Source organism: Choloepus didactylus, chromosome 15 (genome assembly GCF_015220235.1).
Source record: "Choloepus didactylus isolate mChoDid1 chromosome 15, mChoDid1.pri, whole genome shotgun sequence".
Lineage (NCBI taxonomy): Eukaryota > Metazoa > Chordata > Mammalia > Pilosa > Megalonychidae > Choloepus > Choloepus didactylus.
Window position 1 is genome coordinate 7,349,346 of NC_051321.1, and position 17,579 is coordinate 7,366,924.

At 46.6% G+C, this 17,579-nt stretch overlaps 1 protein-coding gene across 3 annotated transcripts in view; it reads left to right on the top strand.

Annotated features, from left to right (window-relative positions):
- ADAM12 (ADAM metallopeptidase domain 12) overlaps positions 1 to 17,579 on the top strand; it is a 353,203-nt gene that overhangs the window by 302,907 nt on the left and 32,717 nt on the right. For 2 of the 3 annotated variants that reach the window (XR_005211989.1, XM_037805049.1), the window contains exons 15-21: positions 5,029 to 5,137; positions 5,247 to 5,445; positions 7,501 to 7,578; positions 10,631 to 10,739; positions 14,214 to 14,349; positions 14,935 to 15,034; positions 16,796 to 16,975. Coding sequence is in view for 2 of the 3 variants with exons in the window: in XM_037805049.1 (XP_037660977.1) it covers positions 5,029 to 5,137; positions 5,247 to 5,445; positions 7,501 to 7,578; positions 10,631 to 10,739; positions 14,214 to 14,349; positions 14,935 to 15,034; positions 16,796 to 16,975 (911 nt within the window). In the remaining variant the exon portion in view is untranslated. The remainder of the gene's footprint in view (positions 1 to 5,028; positions 5,138 to 5,246; positions 5,446 to 7,500; positions 7,579 to 10,630; positions 10,740 to 14,213; positions 14,350 to 14,934; positions 15,035 to 16,795; positions 16,976 to 17,579) is intronic. The other variant, XM_037805050.1, reaches the window with a different exon arrangement.

A 17,579-nucleotide genomic window follows, 5' to 3' on the forward strand; every position in this document is an offset into this window, starting at 1 on the left:
GCCTGCTGTCCTCAGCACAACGTGCCCTTCCTTTGACATGTGTTTGTTTATGGGCATAGAGAGGAATTACGAGGAAGACTCTTTGTTCCCAAGGTTCAGTGGAATAGGGGAGTCAAAGCCAAGAGTCGTTAATCACAGTCTCCTGCTGCCCCTTTCAAAATGGCACTTGAGTTGAGGTTCTGGCAACCTATCGCTGAGCAGGCTGGGAGGGGTGAGTGCAGGAAAGTTGAAATCCTTGAGCTGTGACTGTGCTTTTGGTTTACATGCAAAGTATATGGGAAAAGAAACCTCTCAGGGTTTCAGATGGACAGAGATTCTCTTTCTTCTTCCTCATTTCCTGAGATGGGTCCAGAAATTACTTATCTAGTCATTCAACATGGGTGACTACATGAGGGGAGACGGGTATAAAGCCCATATGGGTACAAATCGTTAACTGTTACGAAGCATGGCTAGAGCTGTGAGCAAGAAGCTTGGGGACCCCTAAGGAGAGCCCTCCTTCCCACAGGCTCTCCTGGCCCTACTACCCGGGAGCTATGCCAACTCCTTCATCTTGATGGGTGGCAATCCTCTAATTCGGGCTCACTGAGGTCTGCCACATGCCAGGGGCTCCACACCCACTGGCTCACTGGATCTAACAGCACCTCCGAGTCAGGTGATGGCCTTGTCAGAGTCCCAAGTGAGGGACTTTTACCGATGAGGGAGCAGAGTCCCAAGAGCATGTGTAACTTGGCCAAGATCCCACGTTACATAGGATAGGCATCAGATAGTCTGACCTCCAGCCCTGGCTCTTCCAGCCCTGCAGCACGGCCACCGATTGCAAACACGAAGGAAGGGAGGCATTCCAAAAGGCTTTGAGACTTGATAAACATTTCTGGTTGTTTTTCTTAGATCCTATATATACCCAAATATAAAACAAGGTTTTCCCCCAGAATAACCCATCAGAAACAAACACTTTCTCCCAACCTCTCAGTCACTCAACCCTGACATTGGAATGCCCCTTTCCAGGTTGGGAAGGCACATTGACATTCAGGAACCTCTGCTGATGCTGGTTTATGAGGCTCATCCAGGTCAAATGACAAAATAGGGTTAAAAAAAAGGATATTTGTCACATATGTAATAGTTATTCTTAGGGTGTGATCTCATGCCTCTACTCTTGGTTATTCTGGTAAAAGAGCTTTTAAAAGATCACTTTAACAAGCAACAGAATGGGTAGTTAGGCTGTGGGGATTGTAGACATACACTCATTGGGCAAATCAAGAAAAGCAAGATGAAAAGACAACTGTCTCACTGTTGGGTGGTTAGATACTTGTGATAAAAAAGATGTTGCAGGGGATGTGCGGCAGAAAACAGAACGGCATTGAGACCAAAGAAATATAGACTTTGAGTGGAGGTGTTTATGATATGGGAGAGTAAAAAAAAAAGGCAATATTTCTTAATTAAGATGTGAATTTTCAGTATCTCTTATCAAGTTAATTGACAATATATAAGACTTTTGATGTTGTCATCCATATTGCTACAAATTCACATATTCAAATTGGCCTTAAACCTTTCTTTAGTATCTTCCCTTTGGAAAAAATGGCTGCTCTCCCTAAATGCAAGGGGATCTTCTGCTTGAGCATACACAGTACCTCAGTTATCAGGTACTGAGGCTGCTTTATAACTCCTCCTAACTTGACACATCATTTCAGTTGCAGCTTACATATACCTGGTTTGCTAATGCTGCCATTATGCAAAATACCAGATGTGGCTTGCCTTTTGTAAAGGGGACTTATTAAGATACAGATTTACAATTTTGAGGCCATAAGTGTCCAAACTAAGGCATCAACAAGATGACACCTTGATACCTTCACTGAAGAATGGTCAATGGTGTCTGGAGCACCTCTGTCAGCTGGGAAGGCACGTGGCTGGTGTCTGCTGGTCCTGGGTTGTGTTTTAGCTCCTCTCTCAGCTCCCATGCTTCCTTAACTTAGCATCTCCAAATGTCTTTCTGTCTGCAACTCCAAGCATCTCCAAACATCTCTATCGGCTCCCAAGCATCTCTCCAAAAGTCTCTCTCAGCTGCTCTCAGGGCATTTTGTCCTCTCTTAGCTTCTCTGGAGCAAACTTGGCCTGCATCTCAAAGCATCAGCAAGCATCTGGGTCTCCTGGCTTAGCATATCCCAGTGTGATTTCCTCTCTCTGCTCTCTGTGTGAGTTCCCTTGAAAGGACTCCAGTAAACTAATCAAGACCTACCTGAACGGGCGGGGTCAAATCTCCATGGAAACATTCAATCAAGAGGTCATACCCTAATCAGAAAGATTAGTAACTCTGACCCCAGAACATTGAATGAAAGAATATGGCTTTTCTGGGGGAGCAGACATAATATATCTAAACTGGCACACCTGGTTTCTAAGCCACGCTGCCCTGCTGGCATCTGGGCATTAAAATGGCCTAGAGGCCGGGAGCGTTCCAGGTGTGGATTCCCAAGAATTGATCCAGAAGTTGTTTTCTCCTTGAAGTTCCTTTTATTCCTGCTTAGATACTGTTTGTCTTCTTGATTTCTCGTCATCATTGGAGCCCCTTTATTTGGTATTCACATTCCCAAGTCTTGACTTTCCCTTTGCAGTGCCGTAACATTTACAGTTTTAAATCCCTGCTGAAGTCGGTCAGTGAACACATTTTAATTGCAGCAGGGTAATTTTTTAAGTGGGTACATCTTGTGAGGAAGAGATTACTTCGTAATAGTAAGGGTGACAGAATCTAGATAGCATCAAAACAGGATCTTTTTCAATGGCGGATATCACCTCCACTGACTCAGGTCAGGGAGCTGAGCATGCACCGGAAACTACAGGTGTGTCCCCCATCCCGGTCTTCTGAGGGAGAGCGAAGGAAGGAAGCCATCTTCTGCCTCATTTTATCAGCCCTTCAGAGGGCAGCAGCAGCAGCAGCAGCAGCACCATATCCACCTGAAACTGGCATTGCTTGGGCTTCATGGCACATGGTTGTACAGCATCCCCACCACTGGACTTCAGAGGAATATATGAATTTGTTGGTTTCCTCCTCTTGCAGTTTTCAAGTGGGCAGGAGGTTTGTCCAACTTGGTCACTAGTATACCTTCAGTGCCTGATAGTAAGTGCTGAACAAACATACGGCGTATGATTGAAGCCTGCAGCACGATGGATGGATGGATGGATGGATGGATGGATGGATGGATGGATGGATGGATGGATTGATGGATGCATGGATGCATGGATGGCAGGAAGGAGGGAGGGAGAGAGGGAAGGAAGAAGGGAAGGAGATAAAGAGAGGAAGGGAAGGAAGGAGACAAAGTCAGGCAGGCAAGCAAGCAATAAATACACAAGTTTCATGCAAATAAACAGCTGTTGTTCATATTCTAGATGCTAGTTTTTCAAAACTGCTTTGATCAATTGGGTTCAAGTAGGCCAATCAAAAGTACCATCAAGTAGGATAAAGGTGAGTATAAAGTTTCTACTCTGAGAGTCACCATCCCATTCCTTACCCCTCAGAGAAAGAACAAGAGAGCAGAATATGGAACAAACACCCATAATAGACAGGAGCTGAGTATGCCAGTGAGGTATAAGTATGCTGTAAACAAAGAAGTTGTGAAACTGGGATTGGATTAAAGGAATGTGATGCCAAGGAGCTGGAGACCTCACCTTTCTTCACAACACAAGATTGTGTGCAGTTTAGGGGAGATTGGAGAAGGCAACTCTAAAACGATTTTTAAAAAAATAAAGAATGGCAAAATGAGAGGTCCCGGACTGGAGTAGGTTAGTTTAGAGAAGGTCAATGGCTGAAGTCATCACTGATCTCAAGTGTTGCAAGGTCTTTGGTCTTGTTTTGTCTGCTTTTTTAGTGATATGCTGGTCACATCTGCTAATAGTTGATGAAGAGGAATCAGAGGTGAAAGAAAGATCGATGTTTTTAGGAACAAGAACATCTTCTGTTACTTGGGAGGATGCACGCTTTGCCTATCAACAGATTAGAGTATCAAGCCGGTTGTCATTTTGGAAGACAAAGAGTGCCTCCCTGGAGTCGGGAGCCAAGATGGGCAAGGTGCAGAGCTGGGCTGTAGGAAGCTGGCATCATGGCAGTGGGGAGTGATATGAGAGGAAGCTCCCCAGAAAGACCCCACTGGGGGTGAGAAGGCAGGCTTCGGTCTCATCACAGGATAGTTTATTCTCAAGAACATTTTCCTGACTTTCTCAGGAACAGAGAAGCAGCAATTGCTGTGCACAGGAGTCAGGGACACCCCAAAGCTTTGGCAATGCTAGCCCCAGTTATATGTTCTCTCTTTCCCCGGCTGGAAGATACGCTGAAAATGGCCATTCCCTGGGATCTCCAGCTGCCATAGCCCTCTCTGCTGTAGATTGTCACGCTGTGCAAAATGACTATCAGGTTTTATGCTTCCACAGCCCCCAAGGATTCTCTCTGCCTTGCAACTGTAGGCATTAATTTGAGTCAGTGCCTGCCCTTTTAGGGGACTTTATGGGACTGAAAGTGTTTTACAAGATCCCTGCATCGCTTGCTTGTTCTCATCCTCTCTCTCTCTCTCTTTCTCCCCCCACCCCTTTGCTTCCCCCCATTAGTCATCATTACTCTTTGGAGCCTGCTTTAGCTCACATTTTCTCACCGGAATTGTGTGGGATGTTGTTAAAGAAAGCAGGCGTCCCCCTTCCCCTGCAACCAGCCAGCCAACTTCTTTCTGAGTTGGAAGAGGACTGGCCTCACAGCCTGGCCCTCAGCTCCTGAGAGGATGCACATGTCATGGGCCCCAGATTGCAGAGCTGAAGAAGAGTGTCCTGTGACGTGCTTGCTCGGCCGTGAGCTGAGCCAAGAGAGGATGCTGGCTATGGACGTTCTAAGCTCCCACTGGCCAGTTCCCATCATGAGTCAGCCCAGATGTTGGGTGAGATTTCTCTGGACGTAGAACATATCTCCCCTTAACCTCAAAGCCCAGTGCCTTTCAGAGAAAAATATTAAAAACACTTGTAGGAGATCAAAAGGCTGTTTTGCTTCTGTTTCAGGTGCTAAACCTGCCCCTGGGATCTGCTTTGAGCGAGTCAACTCTGCAGGTGATCCTTATGGCAACTGTGGCAAAGATTCCAAAACTTCCTTTGCCAAATGCGAGCTGAGGTATGGACTCTGTACATTCTGACAGCATCATCGATTGGAACTTCCCACAGAGCTTAGAGTTGGTTCCAAACTTTTCCTCTTTGGGGGTTGATTGTTCTTGCCCTTCCAGAGATGCTAAATGTGGAAAAATCCAGTGCCAAGGAGGGGCCAGCAGACCGGTCATTGGTACCAATGCCGTTTCCATAGAAACTAACATCCCACTGCAGGAAGGAGGCCGGATTCTGTGCCGCGGGACCCACGTGTACTTGGGCGACGACATGCCTGACCCGGGACTTGTGCTTGCCGGCACAAAATGTGCAGATGGAAAAGTAAGACCCACATTCGTGTATCATAAATGTAAGGCTGCAAGGGAGCCCACTGAGAAAAGCTCTGTTCGAGAACTGGGTGACAGGGTTTGTTCACTTTTCTAAGTCCACTTCTCAGAACATTGTCTCTGGAATCTTGTTCTTGGCACCTAGAAGACAAAATCAGTAAATCTCGGCTCCTGGTCTGGCCCTTGAGATGCCGATTTGGGAAAATCAAGCTTTTCTTCTCTGCTCAGTTGCATTAGTAAGTCCTTTCTACACTCCAGGTGTCAGGAGGGTTTCTAGCCAGGAAATGACTTTGGAGGGAAAACACAGTAGCGTGTAATATTGGTTTTGGAAACGTGGTCTTGGTTTTTGGCCAGAGTTCTTGGGGGCTTTTTCTCACCTGGACAGAATGAGAAGTCAGATGTATTTTTAGCAACCCCATGGAGAGAATAGGAGAGGGAAGAAACAGGAAAGCTTAAAGCCAAAGGGAGTGCTTTGGGAGAACAGGCAGACAAGCAGATCAAGATATTTTGAGCTTTAGAAATAAAGGGGGGAGGGAGACTTAGATTTTCATATTCTGCCATTCTGATTTTTTTTTTCCATCAAACATTCTCATCAGACTGACAGCAAGTTAATAAAATGTTTTAGGAAAGTTGAATCAACCCCCAAAAGCTTTTTAGGAAAGAAAATAAACCCCAAATGATTTTGAACTCATTTACCAACACGGGGGTCACGGAGAAGGAAGAAGAGGTAATGTTCAGCTTCTCTTAGTAGAGTCCCATGGGCAGGAATTTCCTGTGCTCACCCCCACCGCACCCCACTCTGAACCGCAAATGTTTTACCCATAAGGAAACAGGACAGCATGTGAATCAAGTTAGACATCTAGATGGCTCCTTCAAGCACATTAGCTTATATTCAAGCTTTGACATTACGACGACACCTGTTTTTTGACCTGTAGTCTGAACAGCTGGGGCCAGGTGCATCTGAATCCTGAAAGTCCAAGAACTCAAGTTTTCAATGAGTTTTTTCCTCCACGTGAAAGTTTAAATGTGCTTTGATCTCCATTTCTCCAGAACACGGGTTCTTTGAGGACTATGGTGAGCCTTGCCCTTGGCTTCAGGAGAGGAGCAGTGAATCCTGGCTGGGGTCCTGCTGTGTTAAGAGCAATCCCGGACAATGTCTTTTATCTGCTGGAATGTGATAGTCCCCTTGGCCAAGATTCCCACTGGCCCCTCAGAGCTGCTTGGATCAGCACTTTTCTCAAAGGACATTAATCGTCTCTAAAAGGAGCTGTGGGGGTCGGATGGTGATCTTACCATAGGACGGTTCTACTTGACTAAAAATGCCTTTGCTTTCTAAAAACTAGATTTTTCTTTCTTTGACTCTGCTAATTTGTAACATGTTGTGGGAGATAAAGGGCCTGATCCCTTGGGTCTGGAGTATATCATGCACCTTTGAGAGGAGACAGAGCTCTTTCAACTAGTGCAGTAGTATCATTTAGCAAATTGCTGGCTCTGCCTACAAAATCCTGAAAAGTATAAGGAACTGTGGTTTTTTTCTTCTACTGCATATTTTTGTTGATGGTTTATGTCATCAATGATTTGACTTGTAAGTCAGTTTTTTGAAAGAGTCCCCATCTTTCAATATTTCCCTGAAAAGATTCTTGGGCCTTGGATTCTTAGACTGGTCCATCTTGCCCTCTTCTGTCTCTTTTAATAGAGAAGAAATGCTGCGACGTTGTATGTCATTGGAAACACGAAATAAAAATCACAGGAAAATCAGTTATAATTTCAGGATTCACTGAAACCAAATAAAACGCCATCAGCATGAAAGAATTCAGTAGCGTTCACAATGATCTGAGTCTTGAAATGAGCTGAGCTTGGAGTCAGGCAGTGAGAAGGTCCATGTTTGAGTCAAACAAGAAATGCCTCTCTATGCCGCACCCATATTAAGCAAAAGAATATAGACTTTTCCCCAAGCTTTGCTTCGCTGTCACTTATTTAACACGCAGATTATATGTAAGTGATTGTGGTTACAGAAGTATTGAGATGCTGGCCATGTTTTCTTCTACAGATCTGCCTCAACCGCCGATGTCAAAACATTAGTGTCTTTGGCGTTCGTGAATGTGCAATGCAGTGCCACGGCCGAGGGGTGAGTAGGCTCAATCGCCGTTTTCTAGCCAATCAGTAACAAGTTAAGCAAGAAGTCATTCAATTATAAAGGTTGGTGCAATCCATATTTTTCATTTCAGTTGGTGTCTTCTCAATATTTTATTCTAAAGATATCTTCTTTGACCTTTCCATAGCATCAGAAATGTGATTTTTATTTAACAAAGATTGAACAGTAATTACCTTGTAAAGTAACATGCTGTGATTTTTTTTTTAAAAAAAAAGCATTAAAGTAATTTTTAAAATAACCTTCCTTCATGAAGTTTCCCATTAACATTGCAAACAGAGCTGTCCCTCTACTCCCAACCTCCAGAATATGTGTCTGAACTGAAACACTGCCCAAAGGAATTAAAACAAAGAAGACAGCTCAGACTGGCCACGTGTTTTTGAAATCATGTATGACGGGTTTCATGTAAAGAAGGCTGTTATTTTAGTTCAGAGAACCTTTAAGGCAAAAGAGGACTCTAATTGTTTAAAATATAATTTATTTTTCCTGATGGGCTTAATTATTTCCAGTGGAATCATATGAATCTCGAGTAGCCATGCCAGAGGTACATTTGTTTTTCTGAAACCTTTGCCACAAAAATCATGCTCTAAATTCTATTTTTAAAACTTATAGACACCCGCCAATGATTCTAACATAGAATTATGAGGGTTCTCTTAAAATTACTATTGTGCTCTAACCATAAAGGATTGCGGTGCCACCTCAGATGGGTTTGTTGACTGCAAGTTGAGCTGACTCTCAGGGTAAAATGGACTCTTCTTATGTCTTCACCGGGTCTCAGCTTTCTTTCTAAATGGCTGTAAGAGGGGATCTGGCCCAGCCCCATTATCTTAAGGAGGCTCAAGGAAGGAGTGACTCGTCCAAGGCTCCACGGGCAGTTAGCGATGCTGGGTTGAAGACCCTGTCCCCCTCTCTTTCCAGTATCCCCAGGGCCTCATGTACACTTTGGGAAGGGAAAGGTCCCATTTTCTGGGTCGCTGGAGCAGCTGTCCAGGGCTTGATGACAAGCATCTGGGGCACAGGTACCTCCTTGGAGAGACCAAGGTCACCAGTGGCACCTCCAAGTAGGGCCTTAGGCCTGTGATTTCTCTACCACAAGATACAAGAGCATCCCATGACCATCAGCTGCGGTGGGAGGTCATGAAAGACCATGGGCAAGGAGGTGCATGAAGACTGCGTGTGCCATGCCAGTGGCCTCTTCTTGGAGGAAACAGGCAAAATGCTTGGGCCCAATCTAGGCCGTGCCCATGATGATAAATTCTGAATTTTAGCTTTATAGAAATCTGTTTTCCAACTTATCACAGGCTATATGACTGTCAACTTTCTTATCTGAAGCAATGAAGGCAGGTGACTGATTCATCAAAAAAGTCGGTGAAAGCACGCCATCATCACAGATGAGCCGTATACTCCAAACATTTTATTTTACCTTAAAATATGTAAATGTACATTCAGCACCAAAATTTTGATGCAGGGCTGAGGCCTTTGAGACGGGTTTGCTGGCTAGCTCTGTGTTGACTTCCTGATATAAACTACCCAAAATGCATCAACTCCCACTTACAGTTTGTTTCTTTAAGTGGAAGGAGGCTCAAAAGCAATCCGAGTACAGAATCCTCCTCTCCTTTTGTAACTTTCCCAATCATTTCGCAGTCATCCCGCCCACTCTTGATTTGTCAAAAATTCTTTTTTAGCATTTATTGTTCCCACAGCATTCTACCTAATTTTCATAGGAATAACACCCTGTTGTTTTTATGCCATGTCATTAGTTCGTGTTCTAGTTTGGTCAATTACCCATGGAACAAAGTCAACCAAGATAAACAGGTTGGAGGGTGATACTTGGTAGCCGTGTGAGCAGGAGCTCTGGGCCACTCCATGAAGCTCTTTGGTCTCCTAGTGAGGTTCCCAGTTCAGGGCCCACCAGGGGCAAAGCTCACCTCCTCCTGCTTTCTCTGGCACCCCCTTCTCACCGTGTCAGAGCTGTCCTCTTATCTCATGAGGAAGACACTTAAGCATTGGCTTTGCCTGCTCTGCATGACCAGAAGCCACTCAGCAGCCACCAGGAGACTCTGCAAGAAGAAACAGGGCACTTCGGGAATGAGATTATTGGGGTGGACTTAGAGGATGTATTGGCAGAAAGCCCTTGCACCTTTATGGGGTGCCAGGCCTCCTTCCCGGAGGACATAGTCCAGGAGAGCAGGAGACCTACACCAGGAAACGGGAGGCTTGGTGTAGGCCTGCCCCCACCACCCTGTCTGCCGGGAGACCCCAGAGTCACCCAGCCTGGAGGAGGCAGGGATGAGCCAAGAGGTTGACTGGTTTCTAAAATTTGTGAACTTCTCCCCAGCGTGCCAATGCAAGTTTTAATGCATTCTGATTAACATGCATTAAATTTGATTTTATTTTTTAATTTTATCATCCTGGTATGTATATTTTTACTAGTTTTTGTTTATTTTTATATGGGGCTCGCTTAACCATTGCTACATAGGCAAAGCAAGTTCAGTGGTCTCTGAATTATCTAATTTATCTTTATTTAGTCAATCTAAGTTTTAAGGAGCTATTCTCATGAAATCATGGATTTTACGGGGACTGTACACAGATATTTATGAAGCTTGTTAGGAAATACTTTACAAGGAAGAAAATGGACTAGTTCTTCCTGGGGAATATAGAAAAAGCTTTTGAGGGAAACTGTGGATAGATATTGAAGACGAGTAGACATGTGTCATGATGGGCGGTTAGTGAGGGTCTGCTGTATTTGAAAAGAGAGACATGGTGATCAGGAAGAGGAAGGAAGGGGGTGTGGGGAAAAGGGAATGGGTGAGCCCCAATAATCTCCACGGTTCTCTCCACAGCAGTTAGCAGGTGGGTTGTGTTACATTTGCAGCCCCAGGCTCTGGTCTCACCTGCTTGGTGCCGTGTTTTGGGCTCACTCTTGCTGTGATGTTCCCTGAGCCTGGGGGCCCCGGTGCCCTTGCCTGGGCTCAGACTCAGAGCAGCCCGTGTGGCGGGCGTGTGCTCACCCTGCTGCCCCCGACAGGTGTGCAACAACAGGAAGAACTGCCACTGCGAGGCCCACTGGGCACCCCCCTTCTGCGACAGGTTTGGCTTTGGAGGAAGCACAGACAGCGGCCCTGTCCGGCAAGCAGGTGGGTGGTGACACCACCGGGTCCCAGTGGGCATCCCTGGAAGTGGGCACTGAGCTACCGAGGGGCAGTGGGCAGCCATCAGGGTGGGTGCAGGTGTACCCCCACGAATTGGAAGAGGGCCCCAGTGGGGACCCGTGTGGGTGACACAGGCCTGAGCCTCTCCCAGTTTCCAACTCTCTCTCACCCTTACCTGACCTTGGTGGGGGCCTCTTGCCCTCTGCTTTGCCTGAGCAGCTGAGTCTGTCAGTTTCTTTAGCCTGTGTCACTTTCCCCAGCTCAGGTAATTGCTGCCTCTAAGTGCCAAATGGGTATGAACTTCATCATCACATCAAAGGGCTTTGCAAAGGCCAGCCTCTATGTATTGGGCCAAAGAGCATGAAGTTTAATGCCTTTTAGGAAGTTACTATTTGCTTTGTAAAAGTAAAAGCAGAAGAGTTTCTATTTATTGAACAGTTGTTATGTGCAGGCCAAGCAGTTGAGATGCGTTGTCTCATCTAGTCATTATGCAACTCAGTGAGGCAGGTGATACTCATCTTTCTCTACACATAAAGAACCCAGGGCCCGGGGAAGTTAAGTGGTTTGCCCACAGCTGAGACTGACATGCGAGTCTGCCTGTCCCCAGCAGTTCCTGATAGCAGCCGTGGTTGGTGTCTTGGAGTGCATTTCTCTGCGGACAACCTTTGGAAAAGGTCCCCTAGTACCGGACCTGTCTGGCCTGACTTCTGCCAGGCCATTCTGCAGCACGTCTTAACAGGTCTCTTCTGAAGTCAAAGAAGCGAGGCAAGAAGACACGTGGAGCTGACACAGGGCAAAGCCTTGTGACACTTAGACTGCGGCCCGCGCAGCTACAGAGGAAATCCCACGTCCCCAAACGCTGCTGTGGCTGGCACTATATTATCTGTGGCCCTATATTATCTGTGGCTTCAGCATCGTTTCCATGGCAACAGAAACCACGCTGCTCTCCCGCGGGGCCGGGCAGTGAGCAGGGGGTGCAGGAGGAGCAGCCCAGCCTGCCGCATGTCAGGGGGACATTGTGCCCGGATGGGCAGCCAGATGGCTCACCCTTTCTGGTGTAAATACGGATGGAATTCACTCTTTCCTGGGGCCCAGGCCCTGCCGCGGGTGGAAGGAGTGGAAGGTCCTGCCTTTAACTGAGCACCCTCTGCACTGGTTGGCAAGGCAGGCCTGGGTCCCCGTGCCTTATTTCGTCTCTGCCTCGATGACTGCTCTCTCGCTGAATCTTACTTAATATTCCAACGTGGCTTGCATTTCCTTTGTACAGATAGCCGGTTTTATGTTTTAATCTGCCTGGAACTCTGCCCTCCATTCCAGTCTCCGTCCACGTCAACCCGACAGTGCTGGAAGGGCTTGAGGAAGAAGGCAGGGGAGCTGCAGCCTCTCTAGGAGTCTTTTTGACATGGACACCTGTGGCCAGTGGTTCTCAGTTTTCAGGGTTTCCAGGAAAATCGAGGAAACTGCAGAGTCGCCAACTCTTAATTGTACCAAGGAAGAAGATTAAAAATTGAAACAAAGAGCCTAAGTCCATCCACTCTTGCCATCACCCATCATTTCATCAAAGAAAGTCATTTTAGACCTGTCCCCCAGCACAGGAAACATAAAGGCAGGCCCCCATGGGCCACCATGCACCAGCCTGCCCATGGCCCAGTCATTCACTGAATACAATTTCTCAAGCGTCCACGCTGCACCAGCCCTCCCAGGCCCTGGAGAGATGATTAGCCGTACAAGATGGTGTGATAAGTGCTATGGTGGGGGAAAGAGAAGGCTTGATGGGAAGGGAGAAGGTGACAGGGTGGTAGGTCCTTCCTGCAGGCTCCGGAACAGTGGGGAGATGTGGAAAAAGGCTGCCAAGGGGGCTTGATGAATGCATTAGGATCTGAAGGGGAGGAGGATAAAGAAGTGTGTTTGAAGCAGAGAGAACAGGCTGTGCAAAGATGGAAAGTCTGGTCTGGGGAGTGACGGTGGGATTCAGACGGGTGGGACAGTGGGGATGGGACCTCAGAGGCCAAGTCCACAGGACACACCTTGGCTGGGTGAGGGGGACAGAGTTGCAACACTCCCCAGGTGTCTGATTTGAGTGACTCGATATTTGGTGCTGCTATTCGTGGAGTCAGGGAACCCCAGGGAAAAGTATGTTGCGGGCAACAAGTTTGGCTTGGGGCCCAGTAAATGTTCAACTGGAAAAACTGTTCAATTTAAGACTAGTGGGCTGATTTTAAGGAACTAGAAATTACAATCCCAAACTATTATTGTTCATTTTAATTAGCTCTGTTCTAAGACAGCAGAACTCCAGCCAGAGCGCCCTGGGATGGCCAGCTGACAATCTGAAAAGGCTGACATTCAGGTCAAGAAACCAGAAGTGAAGCTTTTCCAGTAACACAAACAAATGAATTAAGATGGTCACATGTTGATTGCCTTACTTAGGCTGAGACACATCCCTGATAGGAGCTGTCAGTTGGGGACGAAGGCCAGAAGCAGAGCGGGTGAGAAGGCAACCCCCCCTGGCGCGGGAGCTGCCGCCGCTCTGCACCGCTGCCAGCTGTGTCGTGTGGAGTCCGGGCAGGAAGAGCCTGGGCGATCGAGCAGCAGCCTAAAGGGACTCTTGAGCACATCCCGATCACCACTGGAGGGAAAATACCGTGACCCACGTTCCCAAGGAACTCACATTCCAGTTGGAATCCTAAATCTAAAGTCCTCCCCAACCAGCCTTTGACCACAGCCGCTTGGCAGAAACCAACCTGATGGATCTGACTTCCTTCCCTTTCGCTCCCATAACCTCTTTTAAACGTACCAAGCCAATGGGATCGGTCCCAGAAAAGGTGATGTTGTCATAGAGAAATGAAGCAGCATCCGCACAGAGAAAGGGGGCTGCCCCCAACAGTCGAGTTTTTAAGTTTCTAGCATAAGAAAACAAAGAAACCCCGCAAGCACTTAATTCACTTCATTTAAGCTATGAGTTTTCTTTTCTTTTCTTTCCCCACTAATTGGACGATGTCCAGAAATAGAGTCCTGGTCAAAAAAAAAAATAAAGTAAACATATAAAGCAGGGTCGAATGCTAACCAAAGCGAGAAGGAAGGAGCCTGGGAGTAGCATATTGGTGACAGGGCCTGGAAGGATGTTAATTTTAGGATGACATTCATTCCGATGGGATTTAGATCCTGGCTCTCTGTCACTTCTGATGGCCACCCTTGGGGGAGGGGCCTTGGCATGGTCAGGGCTGTGATTCCACCTACCACACCGAGCTCCGAAACAGTCAGAAATGAATGATGGCAACTCAGATTGAACCTCAAACACGGCCGCTGAAGTGAGGCTAATTTATTAGGATATTATTTGGGGATTTACTTCATTTCTGTTTGTTCCTTCAGAGTCAGCTTTGCTGTAAATGTCACCATTTGATAGCTCCCATATTTCATTTTAACTGCCTCCTGACGGGAGTCAAACATGTTTTGTTTCAGGTAGCCAAGGCTTAGCCATAGGAATTCTGGTGACCGCCGTGTGTCTTCTTGCGGCTGGATTAGTGGTTTATCTCAAGAGGAAGACTCTGATACAACTGCTGTTTACAAATAAAAAGAACACCATTGAAAAACTAAGGTATGGCCTGAGGTTTGGCTGTCATCTTTTTGAGAAGTGGCGGTTGAAAGAATGTAAAACAAACCACTTCTCACGTGGTTTTCCCTAGTAAAGAAGGGGTCAGATTTCTGGATAGTGGAACTTCTTTATTTTTGACCTCTGCCCCCCCCCCCTTTATTGTCCTGTCAGACTGTTTGCTGCTTATGTAAATAAGCATGGTGTTGATTAATTCCTCTGATGAATTGTCTCCTTCCCTTACATTAATAGTTTTTAAAAGACATGGGACGTTAAAATAGTTTCATCAGATGGGATGGCTTTGATCCAAATAAATTCAAAGATGTTGATTCAATGCTAGCATCATACAAAAGCTCTCCTGAGTGTCCCAAAGCTGTATTTCTTAGGGATTTTGACAGCTAATTTAGCAGAATAGTGGTCTGGGTGTGGGGTCAGTATTTATTTTTGATTGTGTAAGTGTGTTAACTTTTCCTGTGCATGCTTACCACACTGAGTTAGAAATAGGTCAGTTACTTTTCAAGTGTTACTGTGAAAAGTCACCTTGGCGAGAGGGGAAATGTCCTTGGTGAGCATGTCTGTTTTGCATGGCAGGTGCGTGCGCCCTTCTCAGCCACCCAGGGACAGATACCCCGGCCAGGCTCCCCGCAGCCAGGGCCTGACGCGGAAGCTGCCACACTCCAACCCACCTAAGGTAAGTCAAACACATGTGAGAAGGGATAGGATCCTAGAGAACTTTCATGTGAGGTGCTGAGCCCACACACTGGGGTCAGCAGAGGCCTCCTGAGGATCCCTTTCCAAGTTCTGGGGAAGAGGCACCCTGGTGCTCCAGGAAAACTGCAGGATCCTGTTGGGGACTCTGCATGATGCATGTGGGGGGCATTATGAGCCTCGATCATTTCAGCACCCAAATCACCCCGACTGGCCAGATTCCCAGAAGGCCAATGGGGTCTGCACCCCAAGCAGGTTCCTGATGCTGCGCCCCTCCAGTGATTTCAAAATGCCACCGAATGGGTTTGTGTACACTTCTCTGGCCTGGGCCTCTCCAGTGTACTTAAGAGTTGTTCTGAGGTCTCTGTGGGGCCCATCTTCCTCCCTAGACCACCCAGTGCTTTCAGTGAGCTGGATCCTTAATCCAAAGTGCCTCGTGGCCAGAGTTCACTCTAATGTTTAGTTTTGCCCACCAATTGTTTTTTGATGAATCCACCAGAATTCTTGAATATTGAGCAAATTCAACAAGAATCCAAATTACAGCATTTGAACAATGATCAGGGTTGGGGTCAAGAAAGGATAAGTGATTGAAAAAAGTCATTAGCACATTTTCAGGAGTCAATAAACTGTTTTATCTCCCTTGATCCAAAAAGCATAGAAAATTGGGTTCAACAGAGGAGACCACCATTCCTGATGAGCTTTACCAGGCTTTATTGCCAACTATGAGACCATTTTATATACACTAAGGCGAGAGCAGCTTCATTTGGCCAGAATGGAAGTGACCCAAATGTCCATCAGCAGATGAATGGATAAACTGTGGTGATTAATACAATGGAATGCTACTCAGCAATCAGAAGAAATGAACTGTTGACACACACCACAGCATGAGCAAATCTCAAAATAGTTATGCCAAGTGAGAAAAGCCAGACCAAAAAAAAAAAAAAATCACCTGCTCTTTGATCCCATTTATACAAAATTCTAGAGTTTTAGAGAATGCAAGTGACAGAAAGTGACAGGAAGACTGCCCGGGAAGGAGGGGGGAGACTGGAGGGAGGGATTACAAGGAAATTGGGGTGGGAGTGATGGATACGATCATTATCTTAGCTGTGGTGATGGTTTCAAGAGTACACACATAAGTCAAAATTTATCAAATTGTACACTTTAAATCTGTGTCCCTCAATAAAGCTGTTTTTTAAAGGAGAGAAAGAAAAAGGAAAGAAGAAAAGGAGGAGTCAGGGAGAGGGAGAGGGGTGGGCAAGTGGTGCCCAAGTTCCCTCTCTCCTGATCTGAGCCACTAAAAACGAGGAGGGGGGGTCTCCAGGTGAGCCCTAACCTCAGCCCCGGCTTCCCCAGGCCGTGCCTCTCTCTCCCAGGAGCGTTCCTTGGTTCTCACGGTATAACTACTTAAGTGACATCTTATTGTCTCATTTCCTTTGTAATTTCCTTAAGATTTGGGTCTGGGTCTTAATCCTTGGCACTTTCTAAGATGCCTTATGCCAATTCGTTAATTAACTCAACCAGTTTTTAAAAATCTAACCATCTAATTCCAGATGTGGAGGAGAGGTTTTCTGTTAGAATTCTGAAGTTTAAAGAAATAAAGAGTAGATACCCTCCGTGAGGGTCCTTGCTTTCTTTCCCTCACCCCTACCCCCACCTCCCACTTTCGGAGGCCAGTTAGCACTCTGTAAGGGCTGGTGATGTTCACGTAGCCTGTCCCATCGTGCGCTTTGCTTTGACCACACAGGATGATCCCAGGAGATGGCCGCAGCGCCAGAACACACACATCAGCGGACCCCTGCAGGCCCTTGATGGCCCCCAGCCCAGCTCACCTCAGCGAGTGCTCCCGCCCCTCCCCCAGGCCCCACGTGTGCCCAGCGTCCCCGCGAGACCCCTGCCAGCCCACCCTGCGCTTAGGCAGGCCCAGGTACGTGAGGGGGCACGGCCCAAGGCCAGGTTCTGCTGCTTGGTAATGGGTGACTTGGATAAGCTGTTCAACTCTCTGGTCTCTCTAAAATGGGGATGATAATTCAGCCACTTGGACGGTTAAATGGGTTGCTCTGTCCAAAGCATTTCAATACGGTGCCTGGTATCTAAAAAGGAGTTCAGTATATTTTAATTACAGTTAGTAATTGTTTATATTCAGAATAGTTAGGGTAGCCATGCAACGTGTCATCTAAACCAGGAGGCTTCTGAGAGTGGCAGGGGACACGACTGTCACTTTGGCCTGGACAGTGGGCACAAGCCAGAGGTTGTCTGGGACGGACGGCACCCTAGGGATAGCAGCCATCGTATGTTCTTGCCACTTCTTGTTTTCAAAATCACTTGTAAGAATTTTACTATGTTGGGAGTTTCTCAGGACCAGAGTTCTCAGTATCAGACACAGCAGAGTACTAGATACTTTGTGTGTATCATCTCATTTTTACATTGACTTCTGGAAATAACAGTTTGTTTGTTATGACCACAAGTGTGACATCATTTCACAAGAGGAAAGTTTAAACCAGCAAATGAAGAACACAAAGAGATAACCA